The sequence below is a fragment of the Camellia sinensis genome, chromosome 15, assembly GCF_055761805.1.
Source record: "Camellia sinensis isolate YWXY chromosome 15, ASM5576180v1, whole genome shotgun sequence".
Lineage (NCBI taxonomy): Eukaryota > Viridiplantae > Streptophyta > Magnoliopsida > Ericales > Theaceae > Camellia > Camellia sinensis.
In genome coordinates this window covers 109,190,596-109,214,768 of record NC_138975.1, presented here as the reverse complement: position 1 = coordinate 109,214,768, position 24,173 = coordinate 109,190,596, and the positions used below count along the sequence as shown (strand labels likewise).

Sequence of the window (24,173 nt, the reverse complement as noted above, 5' to 3'; positions counted from 1 at the left end):
TGAAATGCTGATTGAATTGAACTATTTTCATTACTGTAAGGACATTCATTCTAAACCCCTTTACGCTTTATGTTATTCACTGGGCTTTAGCTCACTGTTTATATATATATGTAGGTGCTCAGCCACCAGATCGGAGCTAGGAGCGTGGGTTAGACTCCAGTTTTGTCAAGCCAGCCTTTGTGCCTCACTGCGAGGTTCCGAGTTGCCATGCTATGGCTTGGGGGTGTTTTGTTTGTTTTTCCCCCTTCTGTACTGTTTTACTGTTCTGTATAGACCGAGTGTTACTGTACTGTTATATAGGGTTGGGTCCCTAGTCTGAATGATTGTAAATATTGTGTATACCGTTCTGTACTGTTTATATTTATATGTAAGAAAAATCTTTTGGCATACAGACTGTCACAGCTCATTGGACATTGTTTAATTACTGTATTGGCTTCCGCCAGGCCCTGTACTCTGTTTTACTGTATTACTGTTAAGCAGGCCTTCGGTAATCTCGGATTACTGGCCGGTTACGGTGCTAAACCCATAGGGCCGGGTTTGGGTCGTGACAGTTATTCAGTTCAAGTCTGAAGTTAAAGTTAAACGCTTTTGGACACTTATTAATCTCTTGAGGTATACATGTAGACAAACTTAATAAAGATTTAAATTTGAACGGAAAGACAAATTAAAACTAAACTCAAAGTGTAGAGATTAGAGTATTTAATTTGAAATAATAGGGACCGAAATAAAATTTGGATGAAACTACATAAATAAAAAGTGTAATTTATCAAAAAAAAAAAAAAAAAAAAAATCCTCTTTCTGCTTATATAGAGAGAAGACAGTGCATGGATGGCCACTGCTCATACAACTAGAGAGAGAGAGAGAGAGAGAGATGGCAACATTATGTTTAGCTCCTCAGGTAAAAGGATCTGTTCATAAGCAACCAATTTCCCACAGAATTGGTGAGCTCAAGACCTCACTATCCTGCACTGTCAAGGTATATTTTCCATTTTTTTTTTGTTTATCAAGCCTTGTTCCCTTGTACTCTTTTTGCACATCAATCAATTTTATTTTGCTGACAAAAATAAAAAATAAAACCTTGTTACCTGGTAATGTTTTTATCTCTATCTACAAAATATTACTTCTTTTTTCCGAGTGAAAGAAAAAAAAAAACAGAGAAGAAAACTCATGTGGTTTTGATACTGTTGGTGTATATATGAGCAGCCATTCATACAAGAGTTGGAGAAAATACCAATGAGGATTGATGTTTCCAAAACCATCAAGAGTGCAACCCTCAGAATATTGGATGCCTTCGTCGATTCAGTCTTTCAATTTGTCGATCAACCAGTTCTCCCATCTCAGGTATAAGCATGGTTTTAAACATGGATCAGTGAGTATTGGGTTTTTAGGTTTACCCTTCTAATACCGATATATTGATTAGAATGAACATTACATATGTATCAGTCAGTTCACATTGCGTATAGTTTCATAATCAGTATGGTCGGTTTGATTGTTACAAAACTGTTTTGTGGTTGATAAATTTTTTTTTTTAAAATCACATTTGAATCAACCGATTTTAAAACCTTAGTGTTTGATAGTTAATTTGTTTTCTCTTTTGTTTTCAATTACTGAAAACAACAAAACAAAAAAAACAAAAACAAAAAGACTACTACATTTAACTTGTTTGCCAAATTATTTTTGCAAACTGTTTTGACAATTTTTTGAAAATAATCCACATTTTAGAAAATAACAACAATTGTTATTGAATTTTTGAAAACTAATATACGTACAAAAATAAAATGATATTAATGTAGGCGTGCAACTTGGGCGGGCTCAACCCGAGCCCAGCCCGAATTTTTTTAGGGCTTGAACAAAATATTTTCAAATTCGGTATGAGCTAGGGCAAAAATTCAGAAGCCCGAATTAAATTTGGGCGGGCTTGGGCAAAGATGTCAAATAATCCGAGCAACCCAAAGCCCGAATTATACATATATAGATATATAAAAATATTAAATATACATATAAATTATTAGCCATTACATGATATTAAAGTAATTTATATTATTAAATTATATTGAATATATATTATATATACAAATAACATAAAATCTTACTTTTATTTTTTATTTTTTATTTTCACTCATAAATTGTAAGGACTACTATAGTAGCATCTTTCTTACATTATATAAATTATTTATTTTGGTGGTATTAATGATTTTTTATATAAAAAAAAATATTGTAAATAGAGTCAAATCTTAATAAAATAAAAAAAAAACTGAAATTCATTTACAATTCGGGCAACTCGGGCAATTCAGGTTTAACTCGGGTCAGGTTTGGGCAGACAACCTCGGGTTACAATTCGGGTTTGGCCGGGCTTGGGTAAGTCTTAGCACAACTTGGGCTGGGTTTGGACAACCTCCTAACCGGACTGAACCCGCCCGAGTTGCACCCCTATATTAACGTATTAGAATACCACACAAAAGTAGATATCATTCCAATAAATAAAAATCAGTGTCTTTGGCTTGAGTTTTCTGGATTAAGTTTTTTGAAAATTGAATTTTTTAGTTTTCGTATTTTTTTTGTTTTTAATGAATATTTTTAAAATTTTAAACATTTTTTTTTACTTTTTTAGATGCACCTTACTTAAATGTATCTAAAAAGTAAAAAATTTGTGAAAAAATATTTTAAAAAATTAATAAATACATAAAAATACAAAAAATATACTGAATTCTTGTATTTTTTTTTTTATATTTTTGGTAGTTAGTGAATTTTAAAAGATTTTTTTTACAATTTTTTTACTTTTTAGCTGTATTTATGTTAGGTGTGTCTAAAAAATAAAAAAATTACTTCAAATATTAAAAAAATTAAGTAAAAACAAAAAATACGAAAAATAAGAAAGTAGAATTTTTTGAAAAGTGCTTTTAAAAAAATAGAACCAAGAAAACATTGAATTTATAAGGAAGAAAATCATACACTAATGAGAATAAAAATCACATATGTATTAACCAGTTCACGTTATGTGTAGTTTCGTAATCAATATAATTTGTTTGAATATTATTAGGGATGTAAATTTAGCCCAACCCAGACCGCGAGAAAAAAATCTAGGCCCAGGCCCAGACACAAGCCCACTCAAAATAGGGCCGCATGCTTGGGCTCAGGCTTGGGCTCGAGCTGTGGGTTGGGCTTGGCAGCCCCTTTTTTTTTAGCAAAAACTAATTGATAGATATATTATATATATAGATTATTTACGAGGGATAAGAAAAAAATATATATACTATTCTATTTTAGTTATGATTAATGAGATATTTGGTTATATTTCATGTGATATTTAGTTATGGCTTATATTTTTTTAGCTATAACTACAAAAGTATGAAATTATGCAAATTTCTTTTTTTTAGTTATAAGGTGCGTACATAGTCTTTCTTGGAAAAAAAATAAAATCAAATGAATAATTATATATATATCAAAATGAAACGAAATACTACAATCATTAAATTAAATAGATAACATTTAATGAATACTTTTTATTTCAAAATGGAATAAAATATTACAAAAATTTTCGGGCCAGTTGGGCTGGGTTCACGGGCCATGCCAGGCTTCAAAACAGACAGTGCAGGCCTAGGGTCTTGTGCTAGGCTCGAGCATGTGCCTGGCGGAGCCTAGCCGGGTAGGCTGCACTGGGCGTAGGCAGGCTTCGGGTGAGTTGTAGGCGGGCGGGCAAAATTTACACCCTTAACTGTTATAAAACTGTTTTGTGGTTCCAATTTCAATACTTGTCATTTATACCACAAACGATGTTGATTCATCTTATAATACCATTATTTAAAACCTTGGTGTTTGATAATTAATTGGCTTTCTCTTCTTATGTTTTCAATTACTGAAAACAACAAAAAAAAAAAAAAAAAAAAACAGAAAGGCTACTACAATAAACTTGTTTACCAAATTACTTTTGAAAATTGTTGATGTTGATTCATCTCATAAATACCATTATTTAAAACCTTGGTGTTTGATAATTAATTGGTTTCCTCTTCTTAAGTTTTCAATTGCTGAAAACAATAAAACAAAAATAACAAAAGACTACTGCAATAAACTTGTTTGCCAAATTACTTTTGAAAACTATTTTAACAAAATTGTCTCAAAATAATCAACTTCTTAGAAAATAACAAAAATTGTTATTGAATTTTTGAAACTAATATATGTAAGAAAATAAAAATGATATTAACGTAAAGTAGATATCATTCCAAATGGTTTCGATTTCATGAGAAGAAAACATTGAATTCACACAAGCAAGGCATAAAAGGGGCGCTGCTAATAACCCCACTTAACTTCTTTGTACCTCTCATCTTTTTGGATCCCCACCAACCAATTTCAAAATTTGTAAAATTCTTTAGACACCCAACTTAATACCAAAACTAACCCTCAATCTTTGCAAACCCCAACCCTAGCTGCATACCACCCAACACCCAACAACACCATCTCTGCCCAACCCCTCTATACCTTCGATAGCCAACCCTAGCCTCTACCTCACCCTCCATGCCACTTTCGGTCCCTCATCTATCCCTTTGCCATTTAACATAGCCCTTCTCACCCTTTATGCCACTTTTGGATTACACTGACAGAGATAGATAGATAGATGGATAGAAAAGGTGGGGTGTCGTGGTAGTGGATGTTCACGGTGGTAGGGGATTGCAAGGGTAGGGGTTCATAGTGGTGGCTCATCGCGATTGTGGTGTGTTGCTAACGATTGAAAACATGGGGCTAGAGAAGGGTTGGGGCTTACATAAGGGGTTGGGGAAGGGTTGCGGGTGGCAACTGAAGTTAAGAAGGGGTAGGAATGGCTTCGAAGGGTAGGGAAGAGCGACTGAAAGTGATAGTGTGGTAATGGCTGGTAGTTGGGATATGAGAGATTTGGGTTAGGATTTGGATGTTAGGAATAAGGATAAAAAAGAAATTTCATGTGAGTAGAATTGTAATAAAATGTTTTTTTTAGAAGGATGGGAGATTCCAAGAAGTGTGAGTGCTATTAGCATAACCAAATCAAATCCTAATTCAACTAGTGTTGGTGGGAGTGGGGTGCAAACCACTGTTGGTGATTCACAATAAGAGGTTTAAAATTGAACCAAACTGAAATTCAATTCACTCAAAATAATTCTGAAAAACAAACAAACAGAGCACTTTTCCTTTCTTTCTCCCACACACTTTGAACTTTGATACATTAGCTATATATAGAGAAACTAGCAGTGTGAACACATTTAATGCAAATGCAACTATCAGTGTGAAAGCATTTAGTGCATATACGACTGTTGGTGTGAAAGCATTAAATGCTAAGCCTACAAACGTTGAATTAAGCAATCTCTGAGCACAGATTGCAAGGGCGGGGGTTCATAGTGGTGGCTCATTGCGATTGTGGTGTGTCACTAACGACTGAAAACATGGGGCTAGGGAAGGGTTGGGGCTTACACAAGGGGTTGGGGAAGGGTTTCGGGTGGCAACTGAAGTTAAGGAGGGGTAGGAATGGCTTCGAAGGGTAGGAAAGGGCAGCTGTGTGGTAATGGCTGGTGGTTGGGATATAAGAGATTTGGGTTAGGATTTGGATGTTAGGAATAAGGATAAAAAGGAAATTTCATGAGAGTAGAATTGTAATAAAATGTTTTTTTTGGAAGGATGAGAGATTCCAAGAAGTGTGAGTGCTATTAGCATAACCAAATCAAATCCTAATTCAACTAGTGTTGGTGGGAGTGGGGTGCAAACCACTGTTGGTGATTTACAATGAGAGGCTTAAAACTGAACCAAACTGAAATTCAATTCACTCAAAATAATTCTGAAAAACAAACAAACAGAGCACTCTTCCTTTTTTTCTCCTACACACTTTGAACTTTGATACATTAGCTATTTATAGAGAAACTAGCAGTGTGAATACATTTAATGTAAATGCAGCTATCAGTGTGAAAGCATTTAATACATATGCGGCTGTTGGTGTGAAAGCATTAAATGCTAAGCCTACAAATGTTGAAGCAATCTCGGAGCACAGATTTGTTTTGGTGGCTATCAAACTTATTTTCCAACAACTAGGTTCTTTCCTTACAAAGCACAAAAATAATAAAAGGAGAGAGCAGATAGAGAAGCGACAAAAATAATAATAATGAAAAAGTAAATTTGAGTATTTTATTTTTTATAACTAAGCATCCGGATTAATTTACGTGCACCTCGACTAATCCCATTGCCTACTTGCGTAGTGGACACGAGTCCCATTTAAACTCAAAGCAAATGTTTCATATTTTTTTTGATCAGCAAAATAAATTTTTATTGATGAGACCAAAAAGGTCCAAAAGATACATCAATAAAAGATCAATGGAGAGGAGTTATATAGAGTTTACCGAGTATCCCAATTCGATTGGCACCATCAAGAAGCTTAAAAACAACCAGCCCAAAGAGAACACTAGGTGAATGGATGGTAAGATACCAACCGAACAACAAAGAACAGAGTAAGGTGATGACAAAACACTAAAATCAAACAACTACACTGACTCTTTTTCCGCTTGATCTGCAGCACTTCTTGAATGTGAAGAATGAAATCATCAATAGAGAAGCCTACAGACCAGATGAAGTCTTTTCCCATAGCTTGTTTATTAGACCAAGAAAATTTCCTTCCAATTTATGAAGATAAAGAAATCATGCATGCCACTACATCATAGGCATCCTTTAGAGTTACCAATTTTAGATACTTCATCAAAATCACCACCAATAATCCACAGAGAGGGAAACATGGGTTACAAAAATAGGAGCTCATTCTAGAGCAAGGCTCTGACACTGACAATATTTGGACCATAGCAATTAACTAAGGCCTCGTTTGGGAATTAGTCCGTTTAGCCAAAAAGTCAAAAAGTTTCTAAAAAAGCCAAAAAGCCAACAACCCATACCAAAAAAATCAAAGATTCTCTTTTCTCTCTACTTTTTGCACATCTTTTCGTAAAAAGCCAAAAAGTCATCCCAAACATACTAGTTTTTTAAACTTACATTTTAGTCAAATAGTCAAAAAATTACTAAATTAGCCTGTTCTCAAATGAAGCCTAAATCACAGTGAAGAGAGCAAAACGTACCTTCAAGAAGAATAACAATTCGGCTCAAGTGCTTTCTTTTCAAGAGTGAATGAGTTGCCCCAAGAAATTTATTGTAGCTAGTAAGTATTAAACCTGAGACTTGAAAAGAGTACATCCTAGACCCCACGTTGTGCCCACTAAGCCAATCCCTTTTTGCAAATTTGAGTTGAACTCAATTCTAATACTATTAGGTCTAGAAAACATGCTGAAACAACCATCACTCAAATTAAATTTCTAAATAAAGTTGTAGTTAAAACAAAACTGTGGGGATATATTTTCTGAGTACCAACACGTGGCAAGGTGACGCCGATGTGTCAGCCGAGGTGCCACGTGTCCTGGTCGTGACGCCGAGGTGATCTCGGCTAGGCCGAGGTTGCCTCCGAAGATATCGGAATCCGAGATAAGCGGATAAGGGACAAGAGTCCTAGAATGAAGAGGGAACTCAACTTGGATATGGACAAGAGTCCTAGATTGGAAGAAGACTTCAGTTTGGGTAAAGATAAGACTCTTAGAGAGTTTATCCTAATACCACTGGGAGTCCCAGATTAGCAGTAATCCTAAGTCCATTAGGGCCAGGCTCCTATTGGGGCTAGGATTGTATTGGCTATAAAAGAGAGGCACCCCCATGGGTCTAAGGTATGCTTTTGATACTCAAGCTTGTGAGTTTAGTACTTGATATATCTTTGAGAGATATACTGACTTGATCGTCGGAGTGCCCCCGGGTGGTCGAAACCACCGCGGGATTCTTATATTTCTGTTACAGGTCAGTCAGGTGCCATCTATTCTGCCAGTGCTCTCCAGCTGGTTACTAAGCGGGCAGTGTGGTCGGAAAATCACCCACACAATTTGGCGCCGTCTGTGGGAAAGAAAGAAGAATAGATGGCCAATGACGAACAGAATGACTAGATTAGAGACTACGCTCCTGCTGGGAGTGGAAGACCTATTGATCTCGACGTTGAAGGGGACAATAGCAACACAGACACTCGTGACCAGAGTCACGGAGTGAAAGAAGCCGGCTAGGAAGGTGACGCACCAAAGACAACAGATCGAAGCAACGAAGACGACCTCCAGGTATGAAAGGATAGATACCTGCGGAGGAACGAAGACCCTTCTAGAAGGGATGTAAAGACAGGGGGCATGAGCGCTCCCAAGAAGATAACATTCAAGTATAGAAGAGCTTAACCTGAGTGAGCAAATCCCGGATCCCAGATCCCAGAAGACATGATCTCGGCCTAGATGAGTAGGTCCGAGAAAAGAAGAGCTCAACCTGAGGGAGTAGATCCAAGATTCCAGAAGATAAGATCTCAGGACCTGAGTCCGAGAAGAGAAGAGCACAATGAGCAGATCTCAAATCCCAGAAGATAAAAAGGAAACACACAAGATCAGACTAAAGTTGGCCAGAATTGAGAAGTATGCTAGGGCCGAGGAAGACATGCCAGGAACAAAGGCATCGGAACAAGAAAAGAGAAACGGCTCGCCGATGCGAGGCCGAAAATCAAACTCAGGTTGGAGCCAAGTAAGATCAATAGAGAAACCAAGGCCGACAACCTCGGATTGAATTCAACCTCGGCGACAAGGTCAAAGCTACATGATAAGAACCCAAGTGGATTTTAAGTTCACATTGGGGGCAAAGAGAAGAAGAATGCGGTTACCACTTGTTGAAATTTGTAGCAATTTACAAGTTGGTTAAACCAATATGATGCTTAGCCGAAGTTAAGCCGATATGATACTTAACTGAAGTTAAGCCGAGATAATGCTTAACCGAAGTTAAGCCTAGATGATGTTTAACCGAAGTTAAACCGAGACGATGCTTAACCGAAGTTAAGCCGAGATAATGCTTAACCGAAGTTAAGCCGAAGATGATGTTTAACCGAAGTTAAACCGAGATAATGCTTAACCGAAGTTAAGCCGAGACGATGCTTAACCGAAGTTAAGCCGAGATGATGCTTAATTGAAATTAAGCCGAGATGATTCCTTGTCTCCACTTGTTGAAATTTGTAGCAATTTACAAGTTGGAGTCAAGCTGATTCCTTGTCTTCACTTGTTGAAATTTGTAGCAATTTACAAGTTGGAGTCAAGCTGATTCCTTAATTCACTTGTTGAAATTTGTAGCAATTTACAAGTTGGAATTAAGCTGATTCCTTATCTTCACTTGTTGAAATTTGTAGCAATTTACAAGTTGGAGTTAAGCTGATTCCTTATCTTCACTTGTTGAAATTTGTAGCAATTTACAAGTTAGAGTTAAGTCGAGATTACTGTTTCTCTTCACTTGTTGAAATTTGTAGCAATTTACAAGTCGAAGTGAAGCCGAGGTTATAGTCTGCACACTTGTAGCAATCTACAGGTTGGTTAAACCAGAGAAGATGCTTAACACTTGTTGAAATTTGTAGCAATTTACAAGATAATGTTAAGCCGACATGTGATCATCTGTTGAAATTTGCAGCAATTTACAGGTTGAGGTAAAAGCTAAGTCTATTGTTTAAACACTTGTTGAAATTCGTAGCAATTTACAAATAGATTATTGTTTAACACTTGTTATGTTAATCCTTGTTGAAATTTGTAGCAATTTATAAGTAGGCTAGACCGAGATCACCGTTTAAACACTTGTTGAAACTTGAGAAAAATTTTGCAAAGTTAACATTGAGTAGTATATGTTTCACACTTGTTAGAATTTATGAAAAGTTTGCAGGTCAGTATCTTGCCAAAGTAAAAGTTTTGTAGCTATTATACCCGAGGTATGTAACCCCGAGAAGATTGCACAAAGGAGGCAAAGTATGAAAGGCATGCACAATATTCTAAGTATAGAATCTTGCAAGAGCAGTTAGAAGAAGATCAAAACAGAATTCGTCGTGATTGACACACCTTCACCTTATAACATCATCTTGGGAAGGCGATGGTTGCATGCAATGGGGGCAGTTCCCTCAACGTTGCATCAACTATTGCGGTTTTCCACAGAACATGGGATTGAAAGAGTCAGAGGGGATCAACTGCAGGCGAAGAATTGCTCCATGGCAGCAATGAAAACTACCTGCAACATTCGGGAACCAGGGAAGGCAGAGATTGAAGACGAGGACATGGAGGTCCTAGATGATGTCGGTAAGGAGCCAGCCAAAAAGAGTGAAGAGACACTGAAGAAAATCCTCGTCCGGGAGGGCGACGAAGAGCGCTTCATTCAGAGAAGGAAAGTTGAATTAGACATTGAAGAACAAGAAGGCACATCGGCCATATGCAGAGCTTACATTATCTAAAGATCAAAAAGGTACAAGAGTACAAGCGACAAAAAAAAAGAAAAACTTCAAAAACTGAGATGATGCTTAACCGAAGTTAAGCCGAGATGATGTTTAACCGAAGTTAAACTGAGGTGATGTTTAACTGAAGTTAAACTGAGATGATACTTAACCGAAGTTAAACCGAAATGATGTTTAACACTTGTTGAAATTCTGAGAGAATTTACAAGCTAAAGAGTGCACAAAGTTAAATGTCGGCAAAAGATTCTCCAGAGTCAAACGTCGTTTTGATTAGAACCACTAAATGCACGCCAGAAGTGGTGACCAGAATTGTGAAAAGGAATAAATGCTTCAAGAAATAGCGATGATAGTTTGCAAAGGCCAAGAGAAAGAGGGTCTAAAGGGGGTGAATTAAATACCAGAAGTTTTAGTACATCGGCGAAAGAAGAACACATCAGGTCTGTGACTACAGCATGAAGCCCACTTCCCTAATGTGATCCTAAGTACAACTTGCGTTCACATTAGGGGCCAGGGAGAAGGTGTAGGGGGAAGGAATGATAATTAAGGAGCAAGGAATGTTAACACTTGTTGAAATTTTTGAGCAAATTACAAAATAAGTTAACCGAAGATTATGAAGTCTACCACTTGTTGAAATTTGTAGCAATTTACAAGTTTGGTATAGCCGAGATAACACTGAAAGACGTTTCCAAGATATGATCAACCGAGATGACCAACTAGCTTGTTAAGAGCTGAGAAAGTTGGCAAGTACAAAAATGAAGACCTTAAAAAACTAGGGACTGAAAGCAAGAACGTCGGACTAATCTACTTCGACGGACGACAATGGTTCAGCCTCGGCAGTCAGTTGGAGGAGCTTCTCTACCGCTACCTCGGCATCAATTTTAAGAAGGAAGCAAACTACTCGGCATCAGCGGTAGGTTATGTCTCACCCCCAGAAGACAGTTGGAAAGAACTTCTCAGCAGCCTTCTCAGCCACGAGCTCAGCATCAACCTCATGAAGAGTTTGATCAAAGCTCTTCTTGGCGATTGGCACCTCGAAGTTTTGAAAGCAAGGATTGAAAGCAAAAAATCTGGGAAAAGACACAGAAAACAGAAACAAGAATGTAATTCATAAACAAGAATGGTGATGAAGCTACCAAGAAATCAAGACAAAAGGATTGCACAGGTGTGTCAAGCCAAGAACAGTGACAGAAATCAACAGATATGTGAACAGTGTGTAGCCAAGAAGATGATTTGGAAATAACGGGTAAAACAAGCAATGGTGATTAACAATGAAGCAGAGCTTCTTGGAAAGCAACAAGAAATAAAACCAGGAGGAACAGTGGCTTACCAGAAAGAGGGAAGTCGAAATGAGAATTGCCAAAGTCTGACGACAATGACAGAATGACGTAAAGCTTTACCGGAGGAGAAAAACGAAGATAGTTGCAGAAGCTTGAAAGCTTGGAACAAATGACGGATTTAAGCAAAAGAGCTAGAAAGGAAAAAATAAAAAAAAGCCAGAGGATTAAATGAAAAAAAGAGAAAAATAGTCAACAAGACGACAAAGTTCAAGAATAAAGCCAAGTGCACAGGCACTAAGTAAGTACGTGAAGAACAAGAAAGTAATGACCTAGACATGATACTAGCAACAGAAAGCGGATATGACAAAGAACAGTTCCAGGCATTTTTGCAATAAGAAATCAAAAACTTGAAAACAGACAAAAATAGAAGACAACAGAGGGCAAATAAACAGATTCAAAGTAAATCAGAAGAGTTATGAAAGATTGAGCTTAATAAAAAAGTAAGAGTTTATGAACCTACAAAGTGAAGTGAACGCCGATATGAAAATCGCCGGAGTCAAATAGGTGACTGGAAATCGGGAACTCACCAGAGAGTGTGAGTGGAGCAGTTGCAAAGCTCTTGGAGTTTACGAATTAAAGGAACCAGAATCTCGGCTAGGAGGTGCGATTTCAAGCAGTTTGGAAAGCATGAAACTTGATTCTTGACACCATTGGACAGCGAAGTCCAGGGAACTTTGAGGTCGGCAAGTTTGATCTCAGATAGAGGGGCACAGATGAACGAACAGTGTAGGTTCCATCACCTCAGGATGCCGAGGTAATAGAACCTAGGGGGCAGTTGTGGGGATATATTTTCTAAGTACCAACACGTGGCAAGGTGACGCCGATGTGTCAGCCGAGGTGCCACGTGTCCTGGTCGTGACGCCGAGGTGATCTCGGCCAGGCCGAGGTTGCCTCCGAAGATATCGGAATCCGAGATAAGCGGATAAGGGACAAGAGTCCTAGAATGAAGAGGGAACTCAACTTGGATATGGACAAGAGTCCTAGATTGGAAGAAGACTTCAGTTTGGGTAAAGATAAGACTCTTAGAGAGTTTATCCTAATACCACTGGGAGTCCCAGATTAGCAGTAATCCTAAGTCCATTAGGGCCAGGCTCCTATTGGGGCTAGGATTGTATTGGCTATAAAAGAGAGGCACCCCCATGGGTCTAAGGTATGCTTTTGATACTCAAGCTTGTGAGTTTAGTACTTGATTTATCTTTGACACTACAAAAAAAACTGTTTTTTGCGACGGCAAAACGCCGTCGCAAATAATCAAAACGCCGTCTCAAAAGCTATTTGCGACGGTAATTTTTTTTTTGCGACGGCAAAGGGGGGTCGCAATAGGGGGGGTTGCAAAAGACCTTTAGCGACGGCACTTGCCGTCGCCATTGTTTTTGCGACGGGAAATTTTTTTTTTGCGACGGCAAATGTCTGTCGCCGATAGTGGATGAAGATCTGGGCTTTTTGCGACGGCATACGCTTGCCGTTGCTAATGAGATTTTGCCGACGGCACAATTCCGTCGCAAAAAATGGCGTCGCAAAAATGTTGACTATTGGCGACGGCAATTTCACCGTCGCTAAAGCCTTGTTTCTCAAATAAATTCAAAACCTTTTGCGACGGTATGGCTGCCGTCGCAAAAAAGCCTGGCACAGCCTTTTTTTTTTTTTTTTTTTTTTGCGACGGGGTGTTCTACCGTCTCAAAAAAAATTCCCAAAAAAAAAAATCCCTGTTTCACAATTATTTAAAATATAAAAATAACCTGTAATGTTGGCAAATGATATAATAATATAAATATATAAATAAAATAACTAATGTTGGCAAATGAAAAATAGCTTAAAAAAAATCAAGAAATGACATAATAATATAAATCCATACATAAACAAAAGCTGGCAAATGATAAAAATTTCTAATGTTGGTCACATAATACATACATAATGTTGGTCACAAATTTAAATAACATAAATCAAAATCAAAACCAAAAGTTTTCGTCTTGATTCATTCATGAGTTACAAAAACAGAAGCTGGTCATAATCTTTACGCGCCCACATTCCACGCGAAGCAAACTGCTACTCAGGAAATATCTGAAAAAAACAAAATAAAAATAATTAATAACAATATAATGGTGGTAATATTTTAATTACAGAAAAATATAAAAAAATTAACTACCATATAATTAGAAAGATAGTTTAGTGAAATCCGGCTCTAACTCCCAAACCGGGAACCCGATTCGAGCCCCGTCTTCTCCCACAAGTCTCTCGTGCCTAGGCGGTCGTGTGTGCCAAGTTTCGTGGTAAACCGACGTCGTTTGGTGATTTTGGGGCGTTAACTTCTCGAATTCAAGTTTCTTAAGAAACTAGTTTGCCTAAAGTGGAATTCGGCTCTAACTCCCAAACCGGGAACCCGATTCGAGCCCCGTCTTCTCCCACAAGTCTCTCGTGCCTAGGCAGTCGTGTGTGCCAAGTTTCGTGGTAAACCGACGCCGTTTGGTGATTTTGGGGCGTTAACTCATCGAATTCAAGTTTCTTAAGGAACTAGTTTGCCTGAAGTGAAATCCGGCTCTAACTCCCAAACCGGGAACCCGATTCGAGCCCCGTCTTCTCCCACAAGTCTCTCGTGCCTAGGCGGTCGTGTGTGCCAAGTTTCGTGGTAAACCGACGCCGTTTGGTGATTTTGGGGCGTTAACTCCTCGAATTCAAGTTTCTTAAGGAACTAGTTTGCCTGAAGTGGAATCCGGCTCTAACTCCCAAACCGGGAACCCGATTCGAGCCCCGTCTTCTCCCACAAGTCTCTCGTGCCTAGGCGGTTGTGTGTGCCAAGTTTCGTGGTAAACCGACGCCGTTTGGTGATTTTGGGGCGTTAACTCCTCGAATTCAAGTTTCTTAAGGAACTAGTTTGCCTGAAGTGAAATCCGGCTCTAACTCCCAAACCGGGAACCCGATTCGAGCCCCGTCTTCTCCCACAAGTCTCTCGTGCCTAGGCGGTCGTGTGTGCCAAGTTTCGTGGTAAACCGACGCCGTTTGGTGATTTTGGGGCGTTAACTCCTCGAATTCAAGTTTCTTAAGGAACTAGTATGCCTGAAGTGAAATCCGGCTCTAACTTCCAAACCGGGAACCCGATTCGAGCCCCGTCTTCTCCCACAAGTCTCTCGTGCCTAGGCGGTCGTGTGTGCCAAGTTTCGTGGTAAACCGACGCCGTTTGGTGATTTTGGGGCGTTAACTCCTCGAATTCAAGTTTCTTAAGGAACTAGTTTGCCTGAAGTGGAATCCGGCTCTAACTCCCAAACCGGGAACCCGATTCGAGCCCCGTCTTCTCCCACAAGTCTCTCGTGCCTAGGTGGTCTTGTGTGCCAAGTTTCGTGGTAAACCGACGCCGTTTGGTGATTTTGGGGCGTTAACTCCTTGAATTCAAGTTTCCTAAGGAACTAGTTTGCCTGAAGTGAAATCCGGCTCTAACTCCCAAACCGGGAACCCGATTCGAGCCCCGTCTTCTCCCACAAGTCTCTCATGCCTAGGCGGTCGTGTGTGCCAAGTTTCGTGGTAAACCGACGCCGTTTGGTGATTTTGGGGCGTTAACTCCTCGAATTCAAGTTTCCTAAGGAACTAGTTTGCCTGAAGTGAAATCCGGCTCTAACTCCCAAACCGGGAACCCGATTCGAGCCCCGTCTTCTCCCACAAGTCTCTCGTGCCTAGGCGGTCGTGTGTGCCAAGTTTCGTGGTAAACCGACACCGTTTGGTGATTTTGGGGCGTTAACTCCTCGAATTCAAGTTTCTTAAGGAACTAGTTTGCCTGAAGTGAAATCCGGCTCTAACTCCCAAACCGGGAACCCGATTCGAGCCCCGTCTTCTCCCACAAGTCTCTCGTGCCTAGGCGGTCGTGTGTGCCAAGTTTCGTGGTAAACCGACGCCGTTTGGTGATTTTGGGGCGTTAACTCCTCGAATTCAAGTTTCTTAAGGAACGAGTTTGCCTGAAGTGAAATCCGGCTCTAACTCCCAAACCGGGAACCCGATTCGAGCCCCGTCTTCTCCCACAAGTCTCTCGTGCCTAGGCGGTCGTGTGTGCCAAGTTTCGTGGTAAACCGACGCCGTTTGGTGATTTTGGGGCGTTAACTCCTGGAATTCAAGTTTCTTAAGGAACTAGTTTGCCTGAAGTGGAATCCGGCTCTAACTCCCAAACCGGGAACCCGATTCGAGCCCCGTCTTCTCCCACAAGTCTCTCGTGCCTAGGCGGTCGTGTGTGCCAAGTTTCGTGGTAAACCGACGCCGTTTGGTGATTTTGGGGCGTTAACTCCTCGAATTCAAGTTTCCTAAGGAACTAGTTTGCCTGAAGTGAAATCCGGCTTTAACTCCCAAACCGGGAACCCGATTCGAGCCCCGTTTTCTCCCACAAGTCTCTCGTGCCTAGGCGGTCGTGTGTGCCAAGTTTCGTGGTAAACCGACGCCGTTTGGTGATTTTGGGGCGTTAACTCCTCGAATTCAAGTTTCTTAAGGAACTAGTTTGCCTAAAGTGGAATCCGGCTCTAACTCCCAAACCGGGAACCCGATTCGAGCCCCGTCTTCTCCTACAAGTCTCTCGTGCCTAGGCGGTCGTGTGTGCCAAGTTTCGTGGTAAACCGACGCCGTTTGGTGATTTTGGGGCGTTAACTCAAAATTATGCAAAGATACATTTTAGCTTAGAATGCAAAGATACATTTTATACCTGATCTTCTGGTGGTGGTGTATATGGATTCTCGTCTTCTGCAGATTCCCTAAATGCCCGGTGGCCACTCGATGCATCAGGAACCTATGATAGTCAATACATAATGTGGTAATCATGTTCGAATTTTATACATAATGTTTTGTGAAAATTGAACTATCAAACAATTTAATTTATATCGAACCTGTCTGTTGGGATCCACACTTGCCCCCTGTGACACTAAGGCCATCATCTCAGCTCTCATCTGCTGTAAATGTGTAGAGAACTCTGCTCGCAGCTCCTCCCTCAACTCATCCCTTAGCTCTGCACGAACCTTCTGCGTGATCTGATCGATAGTCGATGGCTGGGGTGTTGATTGTGATGGCCCAGCACCATCTTTATACACCGCTCGCCGAGGCACAATTCTCCCGTATGTGCGACAATATCCATGTCCGTCATGACCTATCAACTCATGAAAAATGGCATTCCTAGCCTCCAAAGTCCGACCATCCTCAGGTAGCATAGAGAGTTGATGATTAAACTCATCCTGTATTGAATAAGACATACAAGTATATGCCAAATTAAGATGGTTGACACACAAAAAATAAACTTTAAATACAATCAAAGGTGTTTGGAAACTACCAAGGTCTGAATAACCTCCGGGTCATCCACTCTACGTGTCATAAGCCAAACATTCATCTTATCAGTTGACTCCCCCTTACTGGTCATCTGCATTTTTTTTGAAATATGAAAATTAGAATGTAAATAACTTGTAAATGTACAATGTTTATTTATATACAAAAATAAAACAATAAAATGTAAACCTCATGCCGTATCTGAGAGAAAGTAGTACGCCCTGTGGTATGAGCTATGCCGTGAGCTCGCCGATTTGTAGCGTTCCTACTTGCGATTTTCTATAACAGGTTCGACAAATGTGAGTATGTAAATATGATTTGTATGTTTACATATCATAAATATAACTTATTTGTATACCTCAGCATCGGAAGTACGCTAATACTCCACAAGTTGTTCCCACTGGCTTGGCACAATGTGCATAGGAACATCATCCTTCAGATTAGGATCAGAACTTCTAGGCTTGAAATACTTAGCCTTAAGCTTGTTCTTGTGATCCTTCCATATGCTGTTGCAGTTTTTCATACAGATTGGCTTGTACTCCTCTGGACATATATTCAAATTGTCCTATAAAACACAATTTCAAAGTTTAAAAAATAATAACACAATTTTGGAATTCGAATTTGTGGACAAAAATATACTTTTACCTTCACATCCTTCCAGATAGCATCAATAATATCATCAGGCACATTGTTCCAGTCAAGAAAAGTAAGAGGAACAATGTTACCATTCCGCACAATAATGCCAAGTTGAGTAGTTAACTTAGCCACGTTATCCCCTATTGGGCAGTAATTTCCATCAAATTGTATGTCTAGCTTTTTACCAGTACCCCACTCTTTAATGCCCTTGGCACATCCTCTACCACGCCTAGTCGAGGTTGATGAAGAACTAACATGACCTGTGAGATACAATAACAGTAAACAATATGCAATGGTAATAAACAAATGCAAATTTAAATAATGTGAATACAAATCATATCAAATAAACCTGAGGTGGGCTGTGAAGAAGTCGAAGGGTCTGCAAAATACAATGAGAATAAACAAGTTATATATAATGACCATAAATAAATGTATGTTTAAATAATTTTCATACAAATCAAAGCAAATTTATATACCTGCGGATGGCTCATAAGCTGATGATGATAGCTGCTGTGGTGGCACTGATGGTGGACGCACCGATGGTAGGCGTGGAGGCTGAGTACATGCCTCCTCTGATGGTGGTGCTACTGATGTCCTGTTATGTAGCACATCAGACATCATGCGCCGGGGATGGTCAGGCTTCCTCTTCCTTCCCATAATAATCTGCAAGCAATATAACATTAATTGACATTAAAAACATAGACAATGGTTTGTCGTCAACTATAATATGACATTAATTGAACTAATACAATTGCAAAGACAAAGTAAATTAAGAAATTGATAATTAACTACAACCTTGGCCTTAATTGAATTACTAATGTTTCCACCACTATCAGCCTATTTGAACATCAACTGTTTCCCCTTCTGCAGCTTCCCTCACCCAACCAACTTCTTCATCATGAAGCATTATATTTTCTTCCAATTGTTGGCTCATGTATGGCTCGATTTGTGGATCAGTCGAACTCATATCAAATAAACCTCTTTGAGACATCTTCACCACGACTTGCCAGTCCGGTTGTAACGGGTCTGCAACATACCAAACTTGCTCTGCTTGGGACGCCAAGATGAAAGGTTCATTGGTAATTCGATCATCTCGGTACAACAAATGATTGAAGTTAACCAACGTGAAATTGAAGACATCTTCTTTCTTTCCGTGAATGTTGTCAATCCAATCACACTTAAACAACACATGTTTCTTCTCATTGGAATATCGAATCTCAACAATATCTGTCAATTGTCCATAATAGTACACAGACCCCACACGAGGATTCTTGTCTTTTCGACTAGCATAACTTATGGTATCTGCCTTCAAAGCTACACCACAATTTTGTGTGGCTCGACGATCATCCATGGTCTTTACTCGATACCGAAACCCATTCAGTATATACCCATTGAACCTCCTTGCCAAGTTATGAGGACCATTTGCCAATAGAATAATCTCTTCAGAAAATATGACATCAGTAGTCCTTCGCAAAGTTTGGACCTATTTCACACGAAAATGTAAAATTTAAAATGTAGTTCGACTTAAGTAACTAGAATCTATAGAGTTAAATACATACATGTTCCTTGAACCAAATGTGAAAAGTTTCAAAATGTTCACGCCGAAGCTGATGATCGTCAACACGAGGCATTTTGAGCTTCAGTACTTCAAGGTGTTCGCTGTGTAGATTGAAATTTTAGCAATACAAAATATTTTGTAGAAAATTCAATAAAACATAATAAAATATTGAGTGAGTGACTTAACTTACTTTATGAATGGTTGAACCGCGCTTGTATTGAATAAGATGTACCGATGAGCTTGTACCCAAGAAGTATTATCAAGATAAAAGCTTGTGTTTTCACCAATAGCATGACCCAAATTATCAGCACCACTATAGTTCCTCACGGGTCGACTAGATTTGGTTTCCACATCATTGAGATATTGTGCACAAAAATTCATGCATTCTTCCATAAGATATCCTTTAGCAATTGATCCTTCAGGATGAGCTCTATTACGCACGTATTGCTTCAAAGTAAGAAGATACCTCTCAATTGGATACATCCATCGAAACTGAATCGCTCCACCCAATAAGGCTTCATCAGCTAGATGTATAGGCAAGTGCTCCATTATATCAAAAAAACTTGGAGGAAATATTTTCTCTAGATGACAAAGTGTTATAGCGATACGATCTTGAATATATTGCAAATCCGTCGCACGATTCACTTTTGAACACAATTGTCTAAAGAAATTGCTCAATTCAATCAAGGGTTCAATTACATTCTTCGGTAACGATCTTCGAATAGCCAATGGAATAAGTTGTTGCATCAGAATATGACTATCGTGGCTCTTAAGACCCCCAATACTTCTATCATGTGAGCGCACACGACGTGATATATTGGATGAATACCCGTCGGGAACTCTTACTTCCTTCAACACTTTCAAGAACAAATCTTTTTCATCCTTGGTCATCGTGAATTGTGCTGCTGGTAAATAGGCTTTATTCGACCCTCTTAACTGCAAATGTAGGGGTTTTCTAATATTCATATCTTGTAAATCACGCCGAGCATGAACGCCATCCTTCGATTTTCCTGCAACCCCTAATATTGTCCACAACACATTGTCACAAACATTCTTCTCTATATGCATCACATCGAGGTTGTGTCTTATTAGATTGTACTCCCAATATGGCAATTCATAAAAGATACTCTTTTTCTTCCAACTGTGGGTACGATGTCCAGCTTTCTCCTTCTGTACCTGTCTCCTATGCCTCTCCTTAAGGTCATTCCTCTTGTATTGGGTTAAAATACCCTCAGATTCTAATTGTAGCAACATCTCAGTTCCAGACAACAATTTGGGTTTGAGTCGGACTTCCCGAGTACCATCAAATGATACTTTATCCTTCCGGAATTTATGGCCAGTAGGTAAAAATCTGCGATGACCCAAGTATGATTGTTTCCTACTATGCTTCAACCAACACGATGTAGTTTCCTTATTGCAACAAGGACATGCATATTCGCCTTTAGTGCTCCATCCTGACAAGTTTGCGTATGCAGGAAAATCACTAATTGTCCACAGTAAAGCTGCATGCATTTGAAACATTTGATTTGTTGATGCATCAAATGTTGACACACCCTCATTCCATAGTTCTTTCAACTCCTCAATCAATGGTTGCATGTACACATCAATCTTGTCACCAGGTCCTTTTGGGCCGTCAATAAGCACGACTAAAATTAGAAATGGTTGCTTCATGCACATCCATGGCGGCAAGTTGTATGGAACGAGCACAACAGGCCAAGTGCTATGAACTATGTTCATCGTTCTGAATGGGTTAAAACCATCAGATGCTAAGCCAAGCCTTACACTTCGGCAATCATTACTAAAGTTAATATTCCGACGGTCAAAATCTTTCCATGCAAGGGAGTCAGCAGGATGCCTGAAGACACCATCATCAGTTCGTTCCTCTGCATGCCATCTCATTAACTTGGCCGTCTTGGATGACATAAACAACCTCTGCAACCTTGGCTTCAAAGGAAAATACCTCATCTGTTTTGCAGCTATTCGTTTGCCACCTTTGTTAGGACCATTTGAACCACCATCACCATTTGATTTCCATCTACAACTGTTGCATATGACACATTTATCAAGATTGGCGTCCTCGTTTCGAAACAACATGCAACTGTTGGGACATGCATCCCACGTCTCATACGTGAAGCCCAAATCTGTTGTGACCTTCTGAGCTTTATAATATGAGTCCGGGAGTTTCACACCCAACGGGAACGCCTCATTCAATAACTCAAGCAGCATGTCAACAGACTTGTCTGTCCACTGATTAAGCACCTTCAAATGTAAAAGTCGAACAATGAATGACAAGGATGTGAACTTCTGACAACCCGGATACAATTCACTTTGTGCATCTTGAAGAAGTTTGAAATACTTTGCAGTCTCTGCATTTGGACCGAGTTGGGGTTCAAATGCATGGGGATCAGGGCCCTGTGATTCATCACCATCAACACTTGTATCAGCATGTGGATTTCCCATAGCCCCTTGTATCATTCCAATCATATCATCCCCAATGTATGAATTAGCTAATGTTTCATTCTCTCGATTACCATGCAGAGATACGTAAGATTCCCCATGATTAATCCAATGTTTGTATTTTTTAAAAAAACCATTCAAAATCAGATGCTCCCGTACACCCTCTCGTACAAAATAGTATCGATTCTCACACTTCCTACACGGACAACTGATCATCGAACCTTCAACCCTATTGGTGTAGGCAAACACAAGGAATTCATCAATCCCATTAATGTATTCGCTCGACATCCTATTTGGAAAATCGATCCAACTCTTATCCATCATCTGTACACATCCACAAAAATATCTCATCAAAGTAACTCTAAATATAATACAAACGTATTCATGTACCATGATACCTATCCATCCAATTTCTCTCAAATAGGTAGGTAGTCTTATCCTAGTTAGTTATTTACCGATTTAATAGGAGAACATAAAAAATGAAATACTTATACAACAACACGTGAGATCAATTAATTGAAGAAAAAAATGATATAATTTCATACTTTCTGAGTCATAACTTAAAAAATAAATAAATCATAACCAAACACCACATGAGGCACAACCAAAGATCTTATAAGTCTTAACTAAAACAAATGAACAAAGTCCGTTATCAAAATCAAATGGATGTGTCTGGTTTATATATATTTGTTATGAAAACAAATGAACAAAGTCCGTTATCAAAATCAAATGGATGTGTCTGGATTATATATATTTGTTATGAAAACAAATGAACAAAGTCCGTTATCAAAATCATAGTACTTATAATTTATTTTATTTTATTTTTATGACAAATTTTCTCTAATCATATACTATTTTTGATTAGTCTAATTTTTATATAGATGATTTGTTTGAAGGGCTTTATACGACAAATATATATATATATATATATATATATATATATTTTCTTATTAGTTAAAATCTCTCAATAATATTAGAACTGAAATTTTTTTGTAAATTTTTCTTTAAAAGTTGAAATTTGTTCGTGAAAAAAAAATTTCTGTAAAAATGTTAAGAGACCCCAACTATTATGAATATGTTGCATATCCCTTATCTTACAAAATCCTAATATTAGGGATTTTAAATTAAAAAACTTATCAAAATATTTTGTCAATTTATACAAAATATATATGATATAGTATTTCATAGTTTGTAATACTTGATAATATGCCATCCATACAAAAAGTAGTATAATTTTTCTTATAAAAAATATATATAACTTTTTAGTAGTTATCAATTTGGAACACTAGAAGTAATTAGATTGAATCAATGGTTGAAATATTAATAAATCTTTTAATCAGTCTTGATATCATGATAGGATGAATAATGGAGCCATCCAACCCAAAAATAATTAGTAATGGATAAAAGGGCCTCTTATCTATATAAACTAAGGTTGAGTGATTGAAAACATCCACAATGATATAATTAAAATCGTGTATTGAAGTGTTAGTTAATTGACAAAAAATAATAAAAGTGAAAATTAAACTTTGTGTGTTAAGTGATGGTTAATATGATCTAATTATGATGATACTAATATTGAATTAACTTAATTATTTATACAAATAATCTCTTTAGTGAATACTAAAATATAAATAATTTAAATTATTGAAATAGACTTAAAATGGACTTACCGCCCATAAACTAGTTCCTTCAATTCAATTAGTGGACTAGAGGTAGACTTACTTCATTTATAAATGCTAATTGGAACTAGAAATATCAACTTGAACACATACTTACCTCACATAAACCCACCTCACAGAACTTGTTACAAGCTGAAGCTGGATTTTTGCTTTGTAAATTTGTGCTAAAAAAGCCACCCATAATTATCAAGAGATTCGATTTTATCCATAAATTGAGATATCAATGCATGAACATAGCCAATGGCAAACAAATAATTAATATTGGACTCTACATTATGCTTCTAATATTATTCCAGAATATTGAGTTTATTCCATCACAAAAAAAAAATCACTGAATACACATCAAAATCACATCCCAAACAGCTAAAAAAAAGAAAGAAGAGGAATTGAGTTTATTCCTTCTGGATGTGTTTGATGCCATAATTAATTTAATTAAATTCAGTCAACATATATGTATATATTGATACAGATTTATATATATATATATATAAATCAAACAGATACATATATACATATAAAATAAATTATCATTTAATAATAAATATTGATACAGATTTATATATATATACATACAGATTTATCAACATATATGTATATATTGATACAGATTTATATATATATACAGATTTATCAACATATATGTATATATTGATACAGATTTATATATATATATATATATAGATTTAATAATGTATATATTATCAATATATATATATATATATAGACGATACAGAGATCTGTATATATATATACAGAGAGAGAGAGAGACAGAGCATACCTGTCGTCCTCGCCGCAGCAGCACCGCACCACCGCACCGCCGTTCGCCGTTCGCCGTTCAGCTTCGTAGGGATTTGGGGCAAAGAAATTGGTTTGAAACTTTTAGGGATTTGGAT

The 24,173-nt window shown here is 38.1% G+C and overlaps 4 protein-coding genes across 4 annotated transcripts in view; 1 reads left to right on the top strand and 3 right to left on the bottom strand.

The window, feature by feature from the left end:
• The first annotated feature begins 445 nt into the window (after positions 1-445).
• Positions 446-24,173, top strand: part of LOC114287364 (9-cis-epoxycarotenoid dioxygenase NCED1, chloroplastic) — a 47,747-nt gene continuing 24,019 nt past the window's right edge. The window contains exons 1-2 of the mRNA XM_082907614.1: positions 446-976; positions 1,204-1,341. Of these exons, the coding sequence (XP_082763740.1) occupies positions 872-976; positions 1,204-1,341 (243 nt within the window). The 5' untranslated portion in view covers positions 446-871. The remainder of the gene's footprint in view (positions 977-1,203; positions 1,342-24,173) is intronic.
• LOC145813808 (uncharacterized) lies at positions 13,488-16,838 on the bottom strand. The gene is made up of 3 exons (XM_082909923.1): positions 16,521-16,838; positions 16,340-16,423; positions 13,488-13,725 (listed from the first exon to the last, which is right to left on the bottom strand). The coding sequence occupies exons 1-3, from the start codon at positions 16,836-16,838 to the stop codon at positions 13,711-13,713; spliced, it is 417 nt and encodes a 138-aa protein (XP_082766049.1). The 3' UTR covers positions 13,488-13,710.
• Positions 17,315-18,204, bottom strand: LOC145813806 (uncharacterized). Its single transcript, XM_082909922.1, has 4 exons — positions 18,063-18,204; positions 17,936-17,965; positions 17,596-17,846; positions 17,315-17,515 (listed from the first exon to the last, which is right to left on the bottom strand). Exons 1-4 carry the CDS (start codon positions 18,202-18,204, stop codon positions 17,327-17,329), a joined length of 612 nt encoding a protein of 203 aa, XP_082766048.1. The 3' UTR covers positions 17,315-17,326.
• On the bottom strand, positions 18,394-22,198 carry LOC145813407 (uncharacterized). The gene is made up of 3 exons (XM_082908744.1): positions 19,335-22,198; positions 19,146-19,245; positions 18,394-19,069 (listed from the first exon to the last, which is right to left on the bottom strand). Exons 1-3 carry the CDS (start codon positions 21,992-21,994, stop codon positions 18,419-18,421), a joined length of 3,411 nt encoding a protein of 1,136 aa, XP_082764870.1. The 5' UTR covers positions 21,995-22,198; the 3' UTR covers positions 18,394-18,418.

What these genes read in the sequence shown, in the direction of transcription:
- LOC145813808 (XM_082909923.1), bottom strand. Translation starts at nt 16,838, where the DNA reads ATGCTACCTGAGGATGGTCGGACTTTGGAGGCTAGGAATGCCATTTTT. An exon ending in GTGTGGATCCCAACAGACAG is followed by an intron (nt 16,424 to 16,520) that starts GTTCGATATAAA and finishes TGACTATCATAG; the next exon opens with GTTCCTGATGCATCGAGTGG.
- LOC145813407 (XM_082908744.1), bottom strand. Translation starts at nt 21,994, where the DNA reads ATGGTACATGAATACGTTTGTATTATATTTAGAGTTACTTTGATGAGA. An exon ending in GCGGTTCAACCATTCATAAA is followed by an intron (nt 19,246 to 19,334) that starts GTAAGTTAAGTC and finishes CAATCTACACAG; the next exon opens with CGAACACCTTGAAGTACTGA. An exon ending in ACATTTGGTTCAAGGAACAT is followed by an intron (nt 19,070 to 19,145) that starts GTATGTATTTAA and finishes CGTGTGAAATAG; the next exon opens with GTCCAAACTTTGCGAAGGAC.
- LOC145813806 (XM_082909922.1), bottom strand. Translation starts at nt 18,204, where the DNA reads ATGTCTGATGTGCTACATAACAGGACATCAGTAGCACCACCATCAGAG. An exon ending in AGCTTATGAGCCATCCGCAG is followed by an intron (nt 17,966 to 18,062) that starts GTATATAAATTT and finishes TGTATTTTGCAG; the next exon opens with ACCCTTCGACTTCTTCACAG. An exon ending in CTATCTGGAAGGATGTGAAG is followed by an intron (nt 17,516 to 17,595) that starts GTAAAAGTATAT and finishes TGTGTTTTATAG; the next exon opens with GACAATTTGAATATATGTCC.